The sequence below is a fragment of the Schistocerca cancellata genome, chromosome 12 (assembly GCF_023864275.1).
Source record: "Schistocerca cancellata isolate TAMUIC-IGC-003103 chromosome 12, iqSchCanc2.1, whole genome shotgun sequence".
Taxonomy (NCBI): domain Eukaryota; kingdom Metazoa; phylum Arthropoda; class Insecta; order Orthoptera; family Acrididae; genus Schistocerca; species Schistocerca cancellata.
The window spans coordinates 72,710,834-72,729,611 of record NC_064637.1 but is presented as its reverse complement, the minus strand read 5'-3'; the positions used below and the strand labels follow the sequence as shown (position 1 = coordinate 72,729,611).

Here is an 18,778-nt window from a genome sequence, read left to right as displayed (position 1 = left end):
GTAGGACCTTACATTTTTGAGGAAGGAGTGACCATGACAGTGAATTCAACACGTTATGTTTCAATGTTGCAAAATTTTCTGCAACCCAGAATGTACGAGATTGTTGAAGAAAATTGACTGGGGGACAGGTGGTTCCAACAGGATGGAGATACTGCTCTCACAGCTCGAATTTCACTTGATGTTTTGAGAAAAATGTTTCTGGGCCGTCTTGTCTCTTTGAGAACTGATGTTGGGTGGCCTGCATGGTCACCAGATTTGAGCATTTCAGACTACTTCCTTTGAGGATATCTGAAGGAAAAGGTTTTCAAATACTGCCCTCATGCCCTACCAGAGTTACAAGAGCAGATTATTGACGAAGTAAATGCCATACCCCGTGATACCCCGTGTGCAAGAGCGGCTCGAAACTTCAGGGATCGTCTACAGTAATGTATTGATGCTAACGGCAGCCATCTTGAGGTCATTATTTTCAAAACTAAATGAATGTAAAATGGTATATTGTAGTAATTTAGAAAATAAAAACATTTTTTTTCTATAGATCCAGATTTACTTTTATTGTTCCTTAAAAAAGGTTAGGCGGTTCTGCCACTCCCTGTATATGGGGTCCCAGAAATTGCAGAAAGAAACTTGTGACTGGCACTTACGTAAATAAGGTAGCCACAGCTTAACAAAAGCATCACTTGTGTAGCCACCGAGGTACCTGGCAGATGAGCAGAGAACCAATGTTTGATTCTCAAACACATTTTGTATTTTTTTTATTTGTGTGTGTTTTTTTTCAGTAACTTAATTGGTACAAGAGTTAGTAAAATAATCAGTAAGGAATAATAACAAGGTAGGCAAATTTCTCAGATGACTTGGATTAGTGAAGGACTAAAATTGTAAGCCTTGTTATATTCAACAATGCTGAATAATACTGCTGTGAATTCATCAGGAGGGACTACAGTCAGTCAACCATGCGATGCTTGTTTATGGTGAGGCATGATGCAGAACTTTGACATTTCAGTGTGCTCCCTGAAATCCAGCAGGAACTGTACAACCATGTGGATGCAATAATTCATAGCGTAATTCATGATCAACTTTCAGCACTAATTTTGGCAACAATGCTACTGTATGTGTGGTATGAATTAAAATTAATTAATGAAAAAAAAAAAACTGTATTTTCAAATGTAAATGAGGTCTGTTTTCAGCCAAATCTTTGGAAGGAAAAATGTAGTTGCATTAAGATTGCAACCGTGAGACGTCTCGATGCTGCAGGTATATTTGTTTCAGATGTTAATATTACAGTTACCATCAATGCAGTTGTTTGAAGGAAAGTGAGGACGTGTAGCAGAGTGGGTGACAGTCGTAAGGTAACCAGTATTAAAATTTTAATTCTCTATTCGTCCAAGTCGTTTGAGAAATTTATTTGCTTTCCTCATTACTATTCTTTATTGATTAACTCTTCTATTTCCACCAATGTTGATACAGGGAAAAAAAGCAAACTGGACAAAGCATTTGGGATTTGAACACAGGTTTTCTCCTCCCCAGCCAGATGCCTCCACCACTACACCAGCGTTGCTTTTGTTGAACAGCATTTATGCGTACATAAGCAGTACCCTTGATTACCAGAAAATACTCATTTTCAGATGCCATGTATAATTATGAAAAATACCCAATTTTCAATTATCTATTGATCCTGTCATTTTAGAGCCAATTAAGACATGAACTTTAGGGGTGGTCTTCTCAAAAAACCGTGTGTTTTTGTGTGTGTGTGTGTGTGTGTGTGTGTGTGTGTGTGTGTGTGTGTGAGGGGGGGGGGAGGAGGAGGAGCCATTTTAGGTTGTACACAAGTGACCTCTCAAGTACAATATGAGCAAAATGGGTTGGCAATGTCTTAGGACTTCCCTGTGAGTAGCAGTGAGACAATGTTCAGTGAAGGACAAATACAGCAATGTGAAATTTTGGCGTGAATGGGACTTCCACTGAAATCACCAGAGCACACATGATGCTAGCATTCGAAGCATGTTTTAAATGCCGTGTCAGAGGGAGGAAGTTTCACCATAAACTTGTTTTATTGTGCGCTGAACTGTTGACTAGCAGAGATGGCTAGGGCTAGTTTACCTGCAAAAGCTATAACATGGTGCAAGATCCGCAGCAAGTTGTTTGATGACAAAATGTCTGCTTCTGGTACAGATGTTTGTTGTAACAATTGGCAGTTTCTTCAGCGTAACTCCTCCCTACACACATCAATTAAAGCAATAGTGCTTTTTTTACTTCATTGGACACAAGTGCAACAATTGAGAGGCACTTTTGAAGTCAAGTTCCTTTCGAGTGCCTCCCTAGTGTCCTCACACTTGGGGGTGTGGTCCTGACATGCAGGTCATAAAATCAGATATGAACAGGAGTCGTGATGGGCAGCAGAGATAGCATTCGGATAATCTTACAAAGAATTTAGCACCGGAGCTATCATCCAAAAATGTGTAAACCTCCCTGCACGCAAACAGCATACAGTAGACCTCTGTTATTTTGAAATCGGATATCTGAAAACTCAGTTAACCCATACTAGCTGTTCAGTCCCTGTAGAATTACATCAAAAAATTTACTGCTTAAACTGAATTTCAGACAATTTCTACTACAAACTAAAATCACATAATCCATATCTTATTCTTCGCCTAAACCGAATGAGTACAGGGTGGTTATAATTAAACTTTCCTACTGGAGAGGGGCCCACGAAAAACAGGTAATCATAGAGCAATGAAACTTTGTGGAAACATCTTTGTAATGACATGTGGAAGAGAAATAATGAATAAACTATTGAAAGTAACACATTTTAATTTCCTTGTGAGAGGGTAACATTTTTTAACTGCGTACCATGTTTACCTTCCATGTTACAAATGTTGCTTGATGTGACAACCACCTGCATTCACAACAGCCTGGAACTGCACTAGAGATTACTTTGCAGCTTCCTGAAACATCTCAGGTGGGATGTTAGGTACCTCCCCTTGTATGCTAATTTTCAACCTCCGAGTGTTAGCATCCCGTGATAAATCTGAAGTCTATTCTCTCATTAGTAAGAGGTTCAAGACAGAAAATAGAGACAAAAGTGGCACGTTGTTCATAACATCATGTGGCCAGTCAAACACGAAGTAGTGGAGTAGTTAATATTTGAATGGTTCCAACATATTTGCTAACAGAAAATTCTATTGTCTGGCCACATGCTTCAACCAGAAAAAGGGAATTTATTTGTGTGTGTGTGTGTGTGTGTGTGTGTGTGTGTGTGTGTGTATGTGTGTGTGTGTGTGTGTGTGTGTGTTTTCTGAGGGCTGGCTACAGTGTTTTCAGGAAAGACATAAAAATAGTACGGTCATTGTCTGTGGGGAGGCACATGCAGTAAATGAGAAAGATGCCAATGGGTGGTCATGACAATTTAAATCCAAGATATCTCATTTGTATCATCCAAGAGATGTTTAATATAGATGAAACAAGCACTTTCTATAACCTGCCTGAAAAAATGTTAACTGTCAGTGGTGAAAAAAATCATGAATCAAAATGCAGCAAGGAGAGACAGACAATGATCTTGTGTTGTAATTCAATGATTCTGAGAAGCACAAACCAACAGTGACGGGAAAATACAAAAATCGGACCACTGCTCAGCACATCAGTTCAATGATCTGGAACTACTACTTACCAGTTATGTAACACCACTAGCTGTCTGCAGTCATTGGACTGAGGAATAATCACCTAAATGAAGTGTAACTGCAAGTGCTGACTTGTTTAGGCTGCTGTCAGTGCAATTGAACTACAAGAAACAGTTGCAGTTGCAGTTGGAATGAATTGCAAGCTATTCAGAACATGTCTGCTACTTGGGATCCACTTACGACAGACACCATAACTAACTCTTAAGCAGGCCTGATAACTCCTCTGAAACTGAAGAGGAAACAGATGATCCAGTACCTGAACTTACTCATAACATGGATACAACTTCGGATTCTGACATCTCTCTTATACAAGTTTACTACTGATTGGTGTACTCTCGTACTGCCAATATGAAAGAATATACACAGAAAGATGACAACATCCATGCTGCTGAAGAGCCAGTTATCAATTCTGCTGAAGACACAGAAGAGAATGATAATGTTTTACTGTCATCTTTTGTGGAAGAACAAGATGACATCACACTTGTCACCCCACACTGAAGTCACAGCTGCAGTTGCTGTTCTCGTGAGATCTGCTGCCACTTCTGATGCCTTCATGGGATTTCAAGTTGCACTGGATGTGGCATCTTCAGAAAGTGCCATAATTTTATGACTAATGGTCTGACAAACAACAATTAATGATTTAAAAAAATTAATTTAGAGACAAGAAAGTGTAATGGATAAGGAATGCTGTAAGCTAAAATGTGTTCTCATTAAAACTTGGAGTGTTAAAGAACAGTACATTCAAATGCTTCTTAGGATTATCGACTGTTGTATTACATGATACACTAATTCAGTAGGTACAGTATTGTTCCACAACATATATGTAATTATACAGTTTGAAAAAAAAGATAAGAATTTGACAATATATACATATACTTCCAAAGTTAAAAAAAATACCAGAGATAATGTTGTACAAATATGGTGAAGATATGCTTTTTCTTAGAGTTCATGAAAATAGAGCGCCTTCATTTGTTGGTTCCCGTAACAAAAGGAAAAGGTAACTCAACAGTTGTGTATTTCTACAAAAATAAATAAATAATAATGTCACTAGTTCAAACTTCATTAAACCAAACTGGCTATATTTCAGTGTCTTGAAATTCGGTTAAGTGAGGATCCACTGTAGTGGACAATGGCACCTACTTGGGAGCAGTCACTTGTGTTTTCAAGTAAACTTGCAACAAATCTTACTCCATGTCAAACAAGCTTTACTGATCTGCTTGTATTTGGCAACCATGTGAGGCACAGAGAACACAATGGATATTTTTGAAGTGGATGATGTGCTGAATATTTCAGCATTTGTGAAAAAGAGTTTTGTTTGAGTCACAGTTCGAACTACTTTCTTTGGTGGTTTTGTGGACTTTGCCAATTTTTTTGAGTGCATTTCTAGGAATTTGTAATATTTCCAGTTGTGGATGCTGTTTGAGTGTTTGAACTTTTGTGAATTAGCCACAGTTAGCATTTGAATTCATTTGTGGTTTGACAGATAGTCAGGACACTATTTACTTGCAGCTGGTGGTTCATACATAACTTGGATTATCTACAGTCAGAACTTCATTTGCCACTGTTCCGGTGTCATTCCAAGTAAAATCGGTCAGGCTAACATTCATTTTCACAACAACATTAGTAAATGGAACAAAGAGTCATACATATTTTAAATAACAAACTTCTATTAAGTCAGTACTGTTATACAAAACATATCACAGCCTTTGAAAGAATAATTCAATGTTTTAACAAGTAAATATACATATATATGTTTGCACAACATGCTGCGAAGCTTTCTGTCTGTTTCTGCTATGTATTTCAATTGTCCTGATATCACAAATAAGTATATTGCTAAAAAAAATTTTTCTATTTAAAAATTTCGCAAGTACCAACATTTACTTGTAACTCAGTGTTCAGAACATAGAAATTCTGAAGTGTTATGTGTAGTGTAGTGAGTGGGCTCACGAGTCAGATTACTGACTTTAATAGTTTCAAGCATATCTGGTGCAGTACTTTGCTGTTAATAGCACTTTAGGCTAACAGTGAAGAGTGTTGATGGAATTTGTTACATTAAATTCTCAATTAATTGCAAACAACGACTCCTGGCTAAAGTAATTTGTAGTAGCTTGCCACTTCACTACCACTTATTTGTGCACTTACAGGAAACTGGGTGCAGTTGACTATTAATGGAAGTGAAAGCAGTGGATGCAACCAATCTCCTAGACAATACAGGGCCAAAGACAATAGTTTCACTGCACTGCAGACTGGCCATATTCCAGGTGACAGTGTAATTTATTATTAACAATCTACCAGTAGTGCAATAAGAGGCCCATTACTGGTGTAACTGCATTCAATTGCAATACATCAAATTTCAAATAGAACTTACTTCCTGAATACTCTTTCCATTAAACACCAAGTGCTGAATAAATCACAGTGGATGTGGGAGACATCAGTAATTTTAAAATCCAACAGCCACTTATCTTGAGCTCTGTGCAGGGAACTGAGGTATATACTGTCACAGGTTAGAAAACAATTGCACAATGTGATGTTCATTTACCTTCAATGCAAGTGCAACTGCTGAACAAAAACAGTAAGCAGTGGGAAGTTATAGTGGAATTGGTAAGAAGGTTGTGGTTCAACGCAAAAAGTTCTGCAATGCATGTGCTGATATAACCTACACATGAGATGGTATTTATTATAATCTAAATATTGAAATACACTGTATTTCCAGGTAAAGTCATTTAGGCTAACATTTATTTTTACAGCAACAAAAATAAATAGAACAAAGAGTCATACACATTTTAAATCACAAACATCTGTTAAGTCTCTGAAAGAACAATTCAATGTTCTTAGCAAATAAATAGATATATACATAGATCTGCACAACTTGCTGCAAAGCTTTATGTATGTTTATGCTATACATTGCAACAGTCCTGATATCACAGATAAGCGTATTATTAACATTTATTTCTGTTTAAAAATTTCACACATACCAACAACATTAAGTACAAGAAAATATGAACCCCTTGAATTTGCACAAAAAAGTGTGCTTAAGATATGTACATGTTGCAAAAGGACCTTAACTGGTTTCAATCTTTACTTTACTTTGAAACCCTTACAGATACACACTTGATATGCAAGAGACAAGATGCCGACTATTATCCTCCATCCCACTCCTGCTGTGCCACAAACCCTGTTGCTTTCTGTTCAACAAATAACAAGAATTTCTACTCTCCAATATGGTACCAGTTTTCACTGAAATTCAACTATAAGAACAACAAACCACTTTCTTTATTACAGTTGTTGCATAAGAGGGAGGGAATAGGATATGAAAATGTACCCTATCACTTACTATCATCATATAATCAAGCAAAGGCAGAAAACTGAACAAAATTTTTGTAGGAATCTAAGATTTCGGCTGCAGATTAAGTCAGATAATTGACATAAAATCATGCGTTGCTATACAACACATATACTAAAGGCTACTGACATGTGGCATTTTACAATCTTTGTTTTTTCAAACCACAAATACTGTTTTACGTGGACAAACGTACAGTAGCAGCATTAATTATTCAATGGTACACGTACTATTAGTATGAACCTTGTATGTAAACATTGATTTTAATTTCATAACAACTGTCCAGCGTGTCAACATATCAGTACTGGTGTCACACAGTATGCAGTACTTTGTTTTATTTGCTGAACTATGAAGCTAAGTCAGTAAGTATCTGCACTTCTGCTCCAATTATCTTTAGGCAGCCTCTATGGCTTTGTGTGCTCACCAGCCACTACACTGCACCATTGTCTTCACCTGTGGTAGGTTGCAGCATCATTACATCATCTGCTTTGTACTGTTGCAATATAAAGAAGTCTGTGCCGCTCTGTTTGCACCGTAGAAGAACAGTGTTCCGTCTGTTTTTTGTGGTCTGAAGGTGTACCAGCAGTGGCAATTCATAGAAGATTGTCAGCATAAGATGGGGACAATGATTTGTTCGAAAGTGGTTGGATGAGTGTGAAGGACGAAGAAAGAGTGAGTTGTCCAGCTACAGCCACAACTGTGACAATATTGAATCAGCCCATCAAATGACTGCTCATCATGTGGCAAACCATATACAGATTAGTTACAGCACACAAAATCGTACATAATGTGCCCAACTTTCACAAAATCGGTGCAAGATGTGTTAAAAAGAAAAAAAAAAGAAAAAAAAAAAAAAACTCTATAAAGAGCACAAGTGTAACTACATGAAAATCTGTCGGCACCATCATGCTAATGAAGATGAAACCTTTCTGAAATGAATGGTCTACTTAAAGATGCTTTAAGTGGCCACCGATTCAGCTCCAGTAAACAGGCAAAAGAAACAGTGCATACATGGCTTATTGTGCAATCAAATACCTTTTTTCAGAGGGTATCACAAAGCTTGTGCAATGATGGACTAAGTGCACTGAAAAGCAGGATGATGACTGTTGAAAAATGATATCAATAAACATTTTGTATTCTTGTTGTAATAAATTATAAAAATTGACTGTAGATACTCATGACTTACCCTCATAGATATGAATAAAAGAAAACACTACCTACCATAATTTCTAAATTATGTAACTTCAGCCAGCCTCAATCTTATTTAAAGAACATGATATTCAAAACAAAGGTTAAAAATTACACCAAGAAGAACTATCTGCTTTTAGTAGTTTCAGAAACAGAAAAATTATAGAAAAGCTAAGAAAACACAGAACAGTAGAACATTTTTTTCCTACATCACTTTCAGGAAATGATAAAACGGCTCCAACAATTAGGATGAGAGCAAATGTTTTTTCCATCTAATTTGGTGCCCCCAGGGCATGACAATGAAAAGGGAAAGACTTGGGGTGGGGGGTGATGAAGAACTAAAAATACCTCTGTGATTCGGTCCAGTAGACCATGGGATGCAGCACAGCTGGCTGCAATTCATGCACATAAAAATTTAATGTATGCCTTTTTCTATATATTTCCATCCCTGTTAGCTCACTGTAAAATACTTCTGGAGTTACATTTCTTGTCTATAACTGGCTGCAGCTCATAATTTGTATTCTGGAATTTGCAATGAAGTAAGATTAGCACCTCACTGATATGGTGTTCAGAGATGCAGCATCAGTTTAAATCAGAAAAGGGTACAAAGATGGGAAAGAAAAATCAGACTCATCCTTCTCCTACTGACACTCACAGCATTCTTATTAATCAATTTAGCAAAACCATTGGAAGGTTAACTTTGATTATCAAATGAGAACAGAAACCTAGTTCCTCCAAAATGAAGACAAGTGCATTAGACTGTGCCAAATTGCTTGGACCTGTTTACAATCTACAATACAATCGCCAATCTAATCTGTGCATTAATGTAGTTTCTTTCTGGGAAGTTAACCTATATCGTATCAACACATCATGAAATAATGCTTAAATTGGTGGTGGGAATCCTTTAATTTCTGCCAGATTTCATCCCTTGGCTTTCAAAACTAAATTATACCTTTGTTTGAAAGTTATGGCTTTAGTTAACCTCCACTCCCTTCTAAGATCATTATTCCATGAAGGAAATCTATTTCAGATATAGCCTATAGTTTTTGTTTTAATTTATTCTAACCCAGTTCTCTCACGATAACTATATAAAATGCAACCTGTATGTTATAAGACCAGAGGGGAATTTCAAGAAACAGTTTTCTACTTTCCATGTTTCAAACATGTTATTTGATGTTTAAATATCATCTAGCACTGTTTCTCATTTTATTCCAAAAGGTTATGAACGAAATACAAGTCACACAACAATTGTTGTTCAACTACCAATGCAGTCATAGAGGTTTTTATATTCTGACTTACATTTCAATCTGGTATGTGGTTGATATGTTTGTAGACACGTTTGAGAATGAGAAACACTGCAAACTAGATAGTAGTGCATAATAAAGTACTATTTTTAAAAGAACAGACTTGTGGAAGTGATGTTCTTCAAATTCATTATTACCGACTGACAACTGTAGTTTAATGCTATACGTTTTTGTTGTTCTTCAAAATAAGATTTTTAACTGCTGGTGGAACACCCTTAATATTAGCAGTTTAAAGCAAGTGGAAATTAAAATATTTTTATTTATTTTTTTCTGAAGGGAAGATGAAAGCAAAGTGTCCATAGCAAGAACACACCCCCAGAAATGGCCGTAATTTGCTATGTGACTGAAGAGTTTTTTCAAGTCAAGAAATGCATCATCAATTCACAAAAGAAAAGGGAAGTTTCGACACACGTGCAAAATATTCTTCAACTATGCGTGCTGACACTTGAGAAGCACATGTTATAAAAGATCTGCTTGAGCTTCACAACTGACATACTTACAAAATTTCTAATGCATGTCATTCTACAGCATCTCTGTTACCTTAATAAGATCTTGAATTTGTCCTGCAACTGCTTCACTTTTATAAACTGCCAGTATGAACTGAGACTTTTTTCTCTCCCCTGTTTCAGCTTTCAGTTCTCACCTGTCTATTGCTTATTGATAGGAACAATGAAAGTTTAAGTGTAGAAAACAATCTTGAATTTTAAGCTTTGCTCTCATTTTCTATAGGCCTGTCAAACTTGCGTTACTAGTTATAGTATATTCCACAAATTGAAGAGAGATTCAGGCATCAGTTTCATCAGAAACAGGGAAATCAGGTGATAGTGGCGTGTCTGGAGTGGAGGTAGCAGGAGAGCTTTCGGCGGGAGAGCTTTCAGCTGGTGATGTGGTGGTGGGAGACTCCGAGGACTCATCTTCTGCAAGTGCCTGCTGCATCTCTCTCTGCCGCTTCAGGCGGCGCTTCACTGCCATCACACCTGCGAGCACAAGAGGTGAACAAATGTTTTTGCAGCAAAATGGACTATAAATAAAGTCAATAAAAAAACAACAACAGAGGGAAGGAAGTTAGTGTACAAAAAAAGCAGAAAACACCAATTTCTCATCTAATAATAATAATAATAATAATAATAATAATAATAATAACAATAACAACAACAACAGCTGAGAGTTTTCTCAACCTCCATATGGCGTGTCTCCAAGTGGTGGATATGCGAATGCCCGACAGATATGGAGGGTAGGTAGGAAATAAAATACCACCCATGGACAAAATAACCACCAAAACCCATGCTGCACCTGACTTGGAGCAGCTGGCCGTATGGTCAGCATCCGTTCACCATGAGGTGCGGCTGTAAACGTGTTCAAGGAATTCACAATCCCTGGTTGTACACCAATAGTAAAAGCCAAAAAATTGATGACGGGCAAACATGACTCATACAAGTAAAGACAGAATTACCTCAGGTCGACAATCCACCCACACTGATGTGACAATGAAGCATTTGGATTCTGAAGAGCTTGGACTTATACAAGAGATCAAGTTGGAGTGCTCTGGTAAACTTCCATGAAAACCGCACACTTATATTGGCACTCTCAACATTCAGGCACTCGAGCAGGCAATCGAGCAAGAAAACTAAACAATCTCACAACAGAACTCATGATACATAAAATCCAAATTCTCGTCTTTAGAGAAAGATGCTTCACAGATTCAGGAGCAATAGACTACAATAATCACAAAATCTTCAAAAATGGAACAAACAAGAAAATTGGCAAAGGAGTGGCACTATCTGGCTCATCGTAAACAAAAAATTTTGGATTCAGTATGAGATGTGAAACCCATCAGCAACTGACTTATGACCTTAAGAATTAAACACACAAACTGAAATTACATGTTTATTAACATACATGCACCAATTAAAGGGTACAGTGAAACAAGAGTTTCAATACAAACTGAAAGATTCTGGGAAGAACTTTAAACAGAGAGGGCCAAAATTCCAAAAGACGATGTGAAATTCTACTCTGAGATTTTTGTGCCCAAACTGGCAGGGAAAACAAATACAAGATGCCAGTGGGAGACTATATTGCAGACAAATTCACCAATAAGAATCATACATGACAGTTTAACTGCGTTATGTCAACAAAACAAACTAAAAATTGTGCCAACCTCACTTTGGGAAAAAAAGATACGGAGAATTTCAGATTGATCATGTGGCAATGTCATACAACTACAAAAAGGAATTCAGGATTTGCAAGTATGCAGAGGTGCAAACATTGATTCGGATCATCATTTAATCAGAAGCAAAATTAAATTCAAGCCCCCTCAAAAAAAAAAAAAAAAAAAAAAAAAAAAAAAAAAAAAAAAAAAAAAAAAAAAAAAAAAAAAAAAAAATCGGTGATTCAAAAATTTGATTTACACAAAATCAAAGACTCTACAATAACAGAAAAGTCGGGAGAACAACCTACAGAAGATTGGGAGAAATTTCAAACTAAAATCAGCCAAACAACGAAAGATCTGATCCTTCTTCACATAAACCAAAACAACCTTGCAGGGCTCGAGAATGTGAGAGTGCACTAGAAGAAAGAAAAAGGCATTTCAAAATTACAATTGCAACAAATCAGAAGAAACATAGAAGAAATTCCTCAAAGTTAGGAAACAGACATCCATGATTTTAAGACAACATAAATGAAAATATGTCATTGACCTACTGCAGTCAATTCAAGACAACTTCAAAACTTACAACACATGTGATTTCTACAAGACCTTTGTAAACCAAATCAAAGAAAGGAGAACCTCTGCTATCAGAAACAAGGTGATAAATTAGCCTTGACAAACAAAAAAAAAGCTGCTTGGAACAAGCCACATATTTTTCAGAGCTTTTTGAACTGTCCAGAACCCAAAGAGAGATTTCCGAAATTACATTCAGAAATCACAACAGAAAGTTCGTCCCCACCAACATAATAAGAAGTTTACTCACATAGAGAGAGAGAGAGAGAGAGAGAGAGAGAGAGAGAGACATCAGGGGAGGACAGAATTGTAGCTGAACATTTGGCAAACCGAAAAAATTCTCTATGATTGGAAGATTTCTCTAATCCATCCACTACATAAAAAAGGCCACAATCCAGATATAAACAACTACAGAGGGATCTCTCTCTTACCAGTCACTTACAAAATCTTATCAAGTTGAATAGAGCACAAAAGCAATTTGAACCAAAATTAGCAGAACATCGAGCAGGCTTCAGACCTAACAGATCATACCCAGAACAAATTTTTAACCTCAAAACTATACCCAAAATGCGAGCCCTCAGACAAAAACCTCTAGTTGGCACATTTGTGGATTTTGAAAGGGCATACAACGATTTGACAGACAGGCCTTCACTATTTCAAATTTTAGAAGAGAAGGGAATGGATCCCAAAACCTGAGACCTCATAAAGCTAACTAACTGGAACAAAATCTAAAGTAAAATTTATGTGGAAATCTCAGAACCTTTTGACAAGAAAACAGTAGTGACAAGAGGAGATGAACTCCCTCCTTTTCTGTTCAATGTTGTCCTAGAAAATGTTATCAAAGAATGGGAGGAAGAACCCATGAAACTTGGGTTTTGGGAGCCAATCCTACTGGGCTTTCCCAAAAAAGACCTCTACATACCATACCTTGCATTTGTGGATGACCTGACAGTACTTACAGAGGGTGAACAGTCAGCTGTCAAACAGCTCAAGGTACTTAAAGATTGTGCATAACAAGTAGGGTTACAAATCTGTCTTACGTGCAAAGACAGAAATCGCGAGCGTGATAAAAAAGGTAAAATCGACAGGTTCCCATACTTTAAATACACTGGACAATTCATCAAACTGACAGGCCTTGAAAAATCTCACAGTAAAATTACCTCAAAAAGTCAAACAAGCATCAGGGTTGAGCCAAAACCTCTACGAAAAAAAAAAATCCACATCACGACAGAAAAACATTTGGCTCTACAATACAATTACAAAACCAACAGTCCTCTATACGAGTGAAACACTGATGCTTAACAGGAGAAACAAACTTTAAGAGATCAAAAAAGAAGACAGAACGATCATTAGGAAAATTTTAGGATCAAGACATACTTAAGATGGTTAAGGGCTGCAATCACTCCAGACAACAGTAAAGTGTTCAGACATCAAAACTGGTATTAAGAAAAGGCAAATTTAACTCTTTGGTCATCTAAACAGACGACCAGAAAAGTGACTGAAAGAAAGGATAGTAGACTATGCAACATCACACAAGATCTCAACACCTCGACTCAACAAAATTTGAAAGGACCTAAAAAATGCAAATGTAAGAGCAACCGACATTTTAGAAAGAGACACCTTCAGACATGAAGTAGGCAAATGGGAAGTTAATGAGAGCATCCAAAACACATACACTACAGACCAAAGTGATTGGAAGAACGTGAACAAGCCTTCTTGTAAAAAATGAAAGCCTACTGGAACAACAATAAGAACCTAAAGAAAAGTTGACTGAGTTATTTGCTTAACATCTTCCATTTATTGGGAGAATCTGGTAGTAATAATAATATTAATAATAATAATAATCTTTATCTGTCAACAGTAATTTTAAATTCTTTGACATTATTATTTTTTATAATTTGCATATACTGGGCATGTTGTTTGTCACTGTAAAAATAAGCAAACTGCTCACATATGCCATGCTAAATATTTAACAAAGTTGGATTCATGATTGCCATTTCTAATCAACTTGCATCGCTGAAACCTAAAAATAACAAGTTATTTTTTAAACCATTTTCGATAGGAAAATGACACCTATGTAGTTATAAACATGGTAAAGTAAGTACTAAACAATGGAAATCTCAGTATGGACAACAACAATATTATGAAAAGGATAGTTCAGGTTGGAATATCAACAATATTATGAAAAGGATAGACTGCTACCAGACAGGCACGATGAAAAGACTGTTTTACACACACACACACACACACACACACACACACACACACACACACACACACTACCTCGAGCCAGACTGTAGTGTGGCCAGAGTGCAGCAGTTGTGTGTGGTGTAAGGTGTGCACGCGCGCGCGTGTGTGTGTGTGTGTTTTTTCCTTTTTTCTGAAGAAGGCTTTGGCCAAGAGCTAATATGTAACAGTCATTTCATTATGTCTGTCTGCAACTCAGTGTGTCACCCTTATGGTGAGAACCAATCTACCCTTTTCATAACATTACAAAAAAGATAGATTGCTACTCACTATATAGCGGAGAGTTGAGTCACAGAGAGGCGCAATAAAAAAGACAATTATACATTTAAGTTTTCAGCCAAGAGAAACACACATCGCACAAGCACAACTCACACATTATCACTGATCACTGACACTGACTGAAGCCAGACTGCAACTGTGCCTGATGGGAACAGCCATCAAGTGTGAGTTGTCGGGTGGGGGTGGGGGGGGGGGTTAAGAAGGTGACATGGGGGTGAGGGGGGTGAGGAGGGAGAGGGATAGTGGGTGGTGGTGGAGAGGGCATAGTGCTGCTTTTAGGAGCTGCAGGGCTGTGGTGGTGAGATGGTAATGAAGTTAGGTTCAGTCACAGGAGGTTTGGAAGTGGGGGGAGCAGGAAACAAGAGCAGAGGAAAAAGGCTTGTGGGTGTGTTGGTGAAATAGAAAACTGTATAGCACTGGAGTGGGAGCAGGGACGGGGATAAATGGGTGGAGGATGGGGCTAGTGAAGGTTGAGGCCAGGAGGTGCTATGAGAATGTAGGAAATGTAGCACGTAGGGTTCCTACCTTTGCAGTTCAGAAACGCTGATGTTTGTAGGAAGGGTCCAGATACCACAGACTGTGAAGCAGTCACTGAACTATAGCACACTGTATCTCCCGTGGTCTAGGGGTAGCGTCTTTGATTCATAATCAAAGCGTCTTCGGTCCCAGGTTCGATCCCCGCCATTGCCTAAATTTTGATAAATAATCAGCATTGGCGGCCGAAGACTTCCGGCATAAGAAGTCAGCCTAATTCTGCCAACGGCCTTGTCAAAGAGGGTGGAGGAGTGGATAGAGGTTCAGGGCACTCTCTTGTCCTAGGGGTGGGAAATTGCCCCTAAAGGCGGAAGAATCAGCAATGATCAACGACATGAGGATGCAGAAGGCAATGGAAACCACTGCATTAAAGACACGTAACGTGTATCCACAGGACATGTGGCCTGTAATTTAAGAAGTGTCATGATGATCTCTCCATTGGAGAAAGATTCCGGAATAGTCCCCCATTCGGATCTCCGGGAGGGGACTGCCAAGGGGGAGGTTACCATGAGAAAAAGATTGAATAATCAACGAAAGGATAACGTTCTACGAGTCGGGGCGTGGAATGTCAGAAGCTTTAACGTAGTAGGGAAACCAGAAAATCTGAAAAGGGAAATGCAAAGGCTCAATCTAGATATAGTAGGGGTCAGTGAAGTGAAGTGGAAGGAAGACAAGGATTTCTGGTCAGATGAGTATAGGGTAATATCAACAGCAGCAGAAAATGGTATAACAGGTGTAGGATTCGTTATGAATAGGAAGGTAGGGCAGAGGGTGTGTTACTGTGAACAGTTCAGTGGCCGGGTTGTTCTAATCAGAATCGACAGCAGACCAACACCGACAACGATAGTTCAGGTATACATGCCGACGTCGCAAGCTGAAGATGAACAGATAGAGAAACTGTATGAGGATATTGAAAGGGTAATGCAATATGTAAAAGGGGACGAAAATCTAATAGTCATGGGCGACTGGAATGCAGTTGTAGGGGATGGAGTAGAAGAAAAGGTTACAGGAGAGTATGGGCTTGGGACAAGGAATGAAAGAGGAGAAAGACTAATTGAGTTCTGTAACAAGTTTCAGCTAGTAATAGCGAATACCCTGTTCAAGAATCACAAGAGGAGGAGGTATACTTGGAAAAGGCCGGGAGGTACGGGAAGATTTCAATTAGATTACATCATGGTCAGACAGAGATTCCGAAATCAGATACTGGATTGTAAGGCATACCCAGGAGCAGATATAGACTCAGATCATAACGTAATAGTGATGAAGAGTAGGCTGTAGTTCAAGACATTAGTCAGGAAGAATCAATATGCAAAGAAGTGGGATACAGAAGTACTAAGGAATGATGAGATACGTTTGAAGTTCTCTAACGCTATAGATACAGCAATAAGGAATAGTGCAGTAGGCAGTACACTTGAAGAGGAATGGACATCTCTAAAAAGGGCCATCACAGAAGTTGGGAAGGAAAACATAGGTAGAAAGAAGGTAGCTGCAAAGAAACCATGGGTAACAGAAGAAATACTTCAGTTGATTGATGAAAGGACGAAGTACAAACATGTTCCGGGAAGATCAGGAATACAGAAATACAAGTCGCTGTGGAATGAAATAAATAGGAAGTGCAGGGAAGCTAAGACGAAATGGCTGCAGGAAAAATGTGAAGACATCGAAAAAGATATGATTGTCGGAAGGACAGACTCAGCATACAGGGAAGTCAAAACAACCTCTGGTGACATTAAAAGCAACGGTGGTAACATTAAGAGTGCAACGGGAATTCCACTGTTAAATGCAGAGGAGAGAGCAGATAGGTGGAAAGAATACATTGAAAGCCTCTATGAGGGTGAAGATTTGTCTGATGTGATAGAAGAAGAAACAAGAGTCGATTTAGAAGAGATAGGGGATCCAGTATTAGAATCAGAATTTAAAAGAGCTTTGGAGAACTTACGGTCAAATAAGGCAGAAGGGATAGATAACATTCCATCAGAATTTCTAAAATCATTGGGGGAAGTGGCAACAAAACGACTATTCACGTTGGTGTGTAGAATATATGAGTCTGGCGATATACCATCTGACTTTCGGAAAAGCATAATCCACACAATTCTGAAAACGGCAAGAGCTGACAAGTGCGAGAAGTATTGCACAATCAGCTTAACAGCTCATGCATCGAAGCTGCTTACAAGAATAATATACAGAAGAATTGAAAAGAAAATTGAGAATGCGCTAGGTGACGATCAGTTTGGCTTTAGGAAAAGTAAAGGGACGAGAGAGGCAATTCTGACGTTACGGCTAATGATGGAAGCAAGGCTAAAGAAAAATCAAGACACTTTCATAGGATTTGTCGACCTGGAAAAAGCGTTTGACAATATAAAATGGTGCAAGCTGTTCGAGATTCTGAAAAAAGTAGGGGTAAGTTATAGGGAGAGACGGGTCATATATAATATGTACAACAACCAAGAGGGAAAAATAAGAGTGGACGATCAAGAATGAAGTGCTCGTATTAAGAAGGGTGTAAGACAAGGCTGTAGCCCTTCGCCCCTACTCTTCAATCTGTACATCGAGGAAGGAATGATGGAAATAAAAAAGGTTCAGGAGTGGAATTAAAATACAAGGTGAAAGGATATCAATGATATGATTCGCTGATGACATTACTATCCTGAGTGAAAGTGAAGAAGAATTAAATGACCTGCTGAATGGAATGAACAGTCTAATGAGTACACAGTATGGTTTGAGAGTAAATCGGAGAAAGACGAAGGTAATGAGAAGTAGTAGAAGGGAGAACAGTGAGAAACTTACCATCAGGATTGATGGTCACGAAGTCAATGAAGTTAAGGAATTCTGCTACCTAGGCAGTAAAATAACCAATGACGGACGGAACAAGGAGGACATCAAAAGCAGACTAGCTATGGCAAAAAAGGCATTTCTGGCCAAGAGAAGTCTACTAATATCAAATACCGGCCTTAATTTGAGGAAGAAATTTCTGAGGATGTGCGTCTGGAGTACAGCATTGTATGGTAGTGAAACATGGACTGTGGGAAAACCGGAACAGAAGAGAATCGAAGCATTTGAGATGTGGTGCTATAGACGAATGTTGAAAATTAGGTGGACTAGTAAGGTAAGGAATGAGGAGGTTCTACGCAGAATCGGAGAGGAAAGGAATATGTGGAAAACACTGATAAGGAGAAGGTACAGGATGATAGGACATCTGCTAAGACATGAGGAAATGACTTCCATGGTACTAGAGGGAGCTGTAGAGGGCAAAAACTGTAGAGGAAGACAGAGATTGGAATACGTCAAGCAAATAATTGAGGACGTAAGTTGCAAGTGCTACTCTGAGATGAAGATGTTAGCACAGTAAAGGAATTTGTGGCGGGCCGCACCAAACCAGTCAGTAGACTGATGATGGAAAAAAAATTGGGCAGAATGTTTAGCAATTGGGTGATCCAGCTGTATCTTGTCCACAGTTTGGTGGTAGCTGTTCATGCACACAGATGGGTTTTCG

General features: G+C 38.3%; 1 protein-coding gene across 3 annotated transcripts in view; it reads right to left on the bottom strand.

Annotated features, from left to right (window-relative positions):
- Nucleotides 1-4,705: 4,705 nt before the first annotated feature.
- Nucleotides 4,706-18,778, bottom strand: part of LOC126109703 (uncharacterized) — a 47,501-nt gene continuing 33,428 nt past the window's right edge. For 2 of the 3 annotated variants that reach the window (XM_049914755.1, XM_049914756.1), the window contains one exon: nt 4,706-10,483. In XM_049914755.1, coding sequence (XP_049770712.1) covers nt 10,290-10,483 — 194 coding nt within the window. In that variant the 3' untranslated portion in view covers nt 4,706-10,289. The remainder of the gene's footprint in view (nt 10,484-18,778) is intronic. The other variant, XR_007523716.1, reaches the window with a different exon arrangement.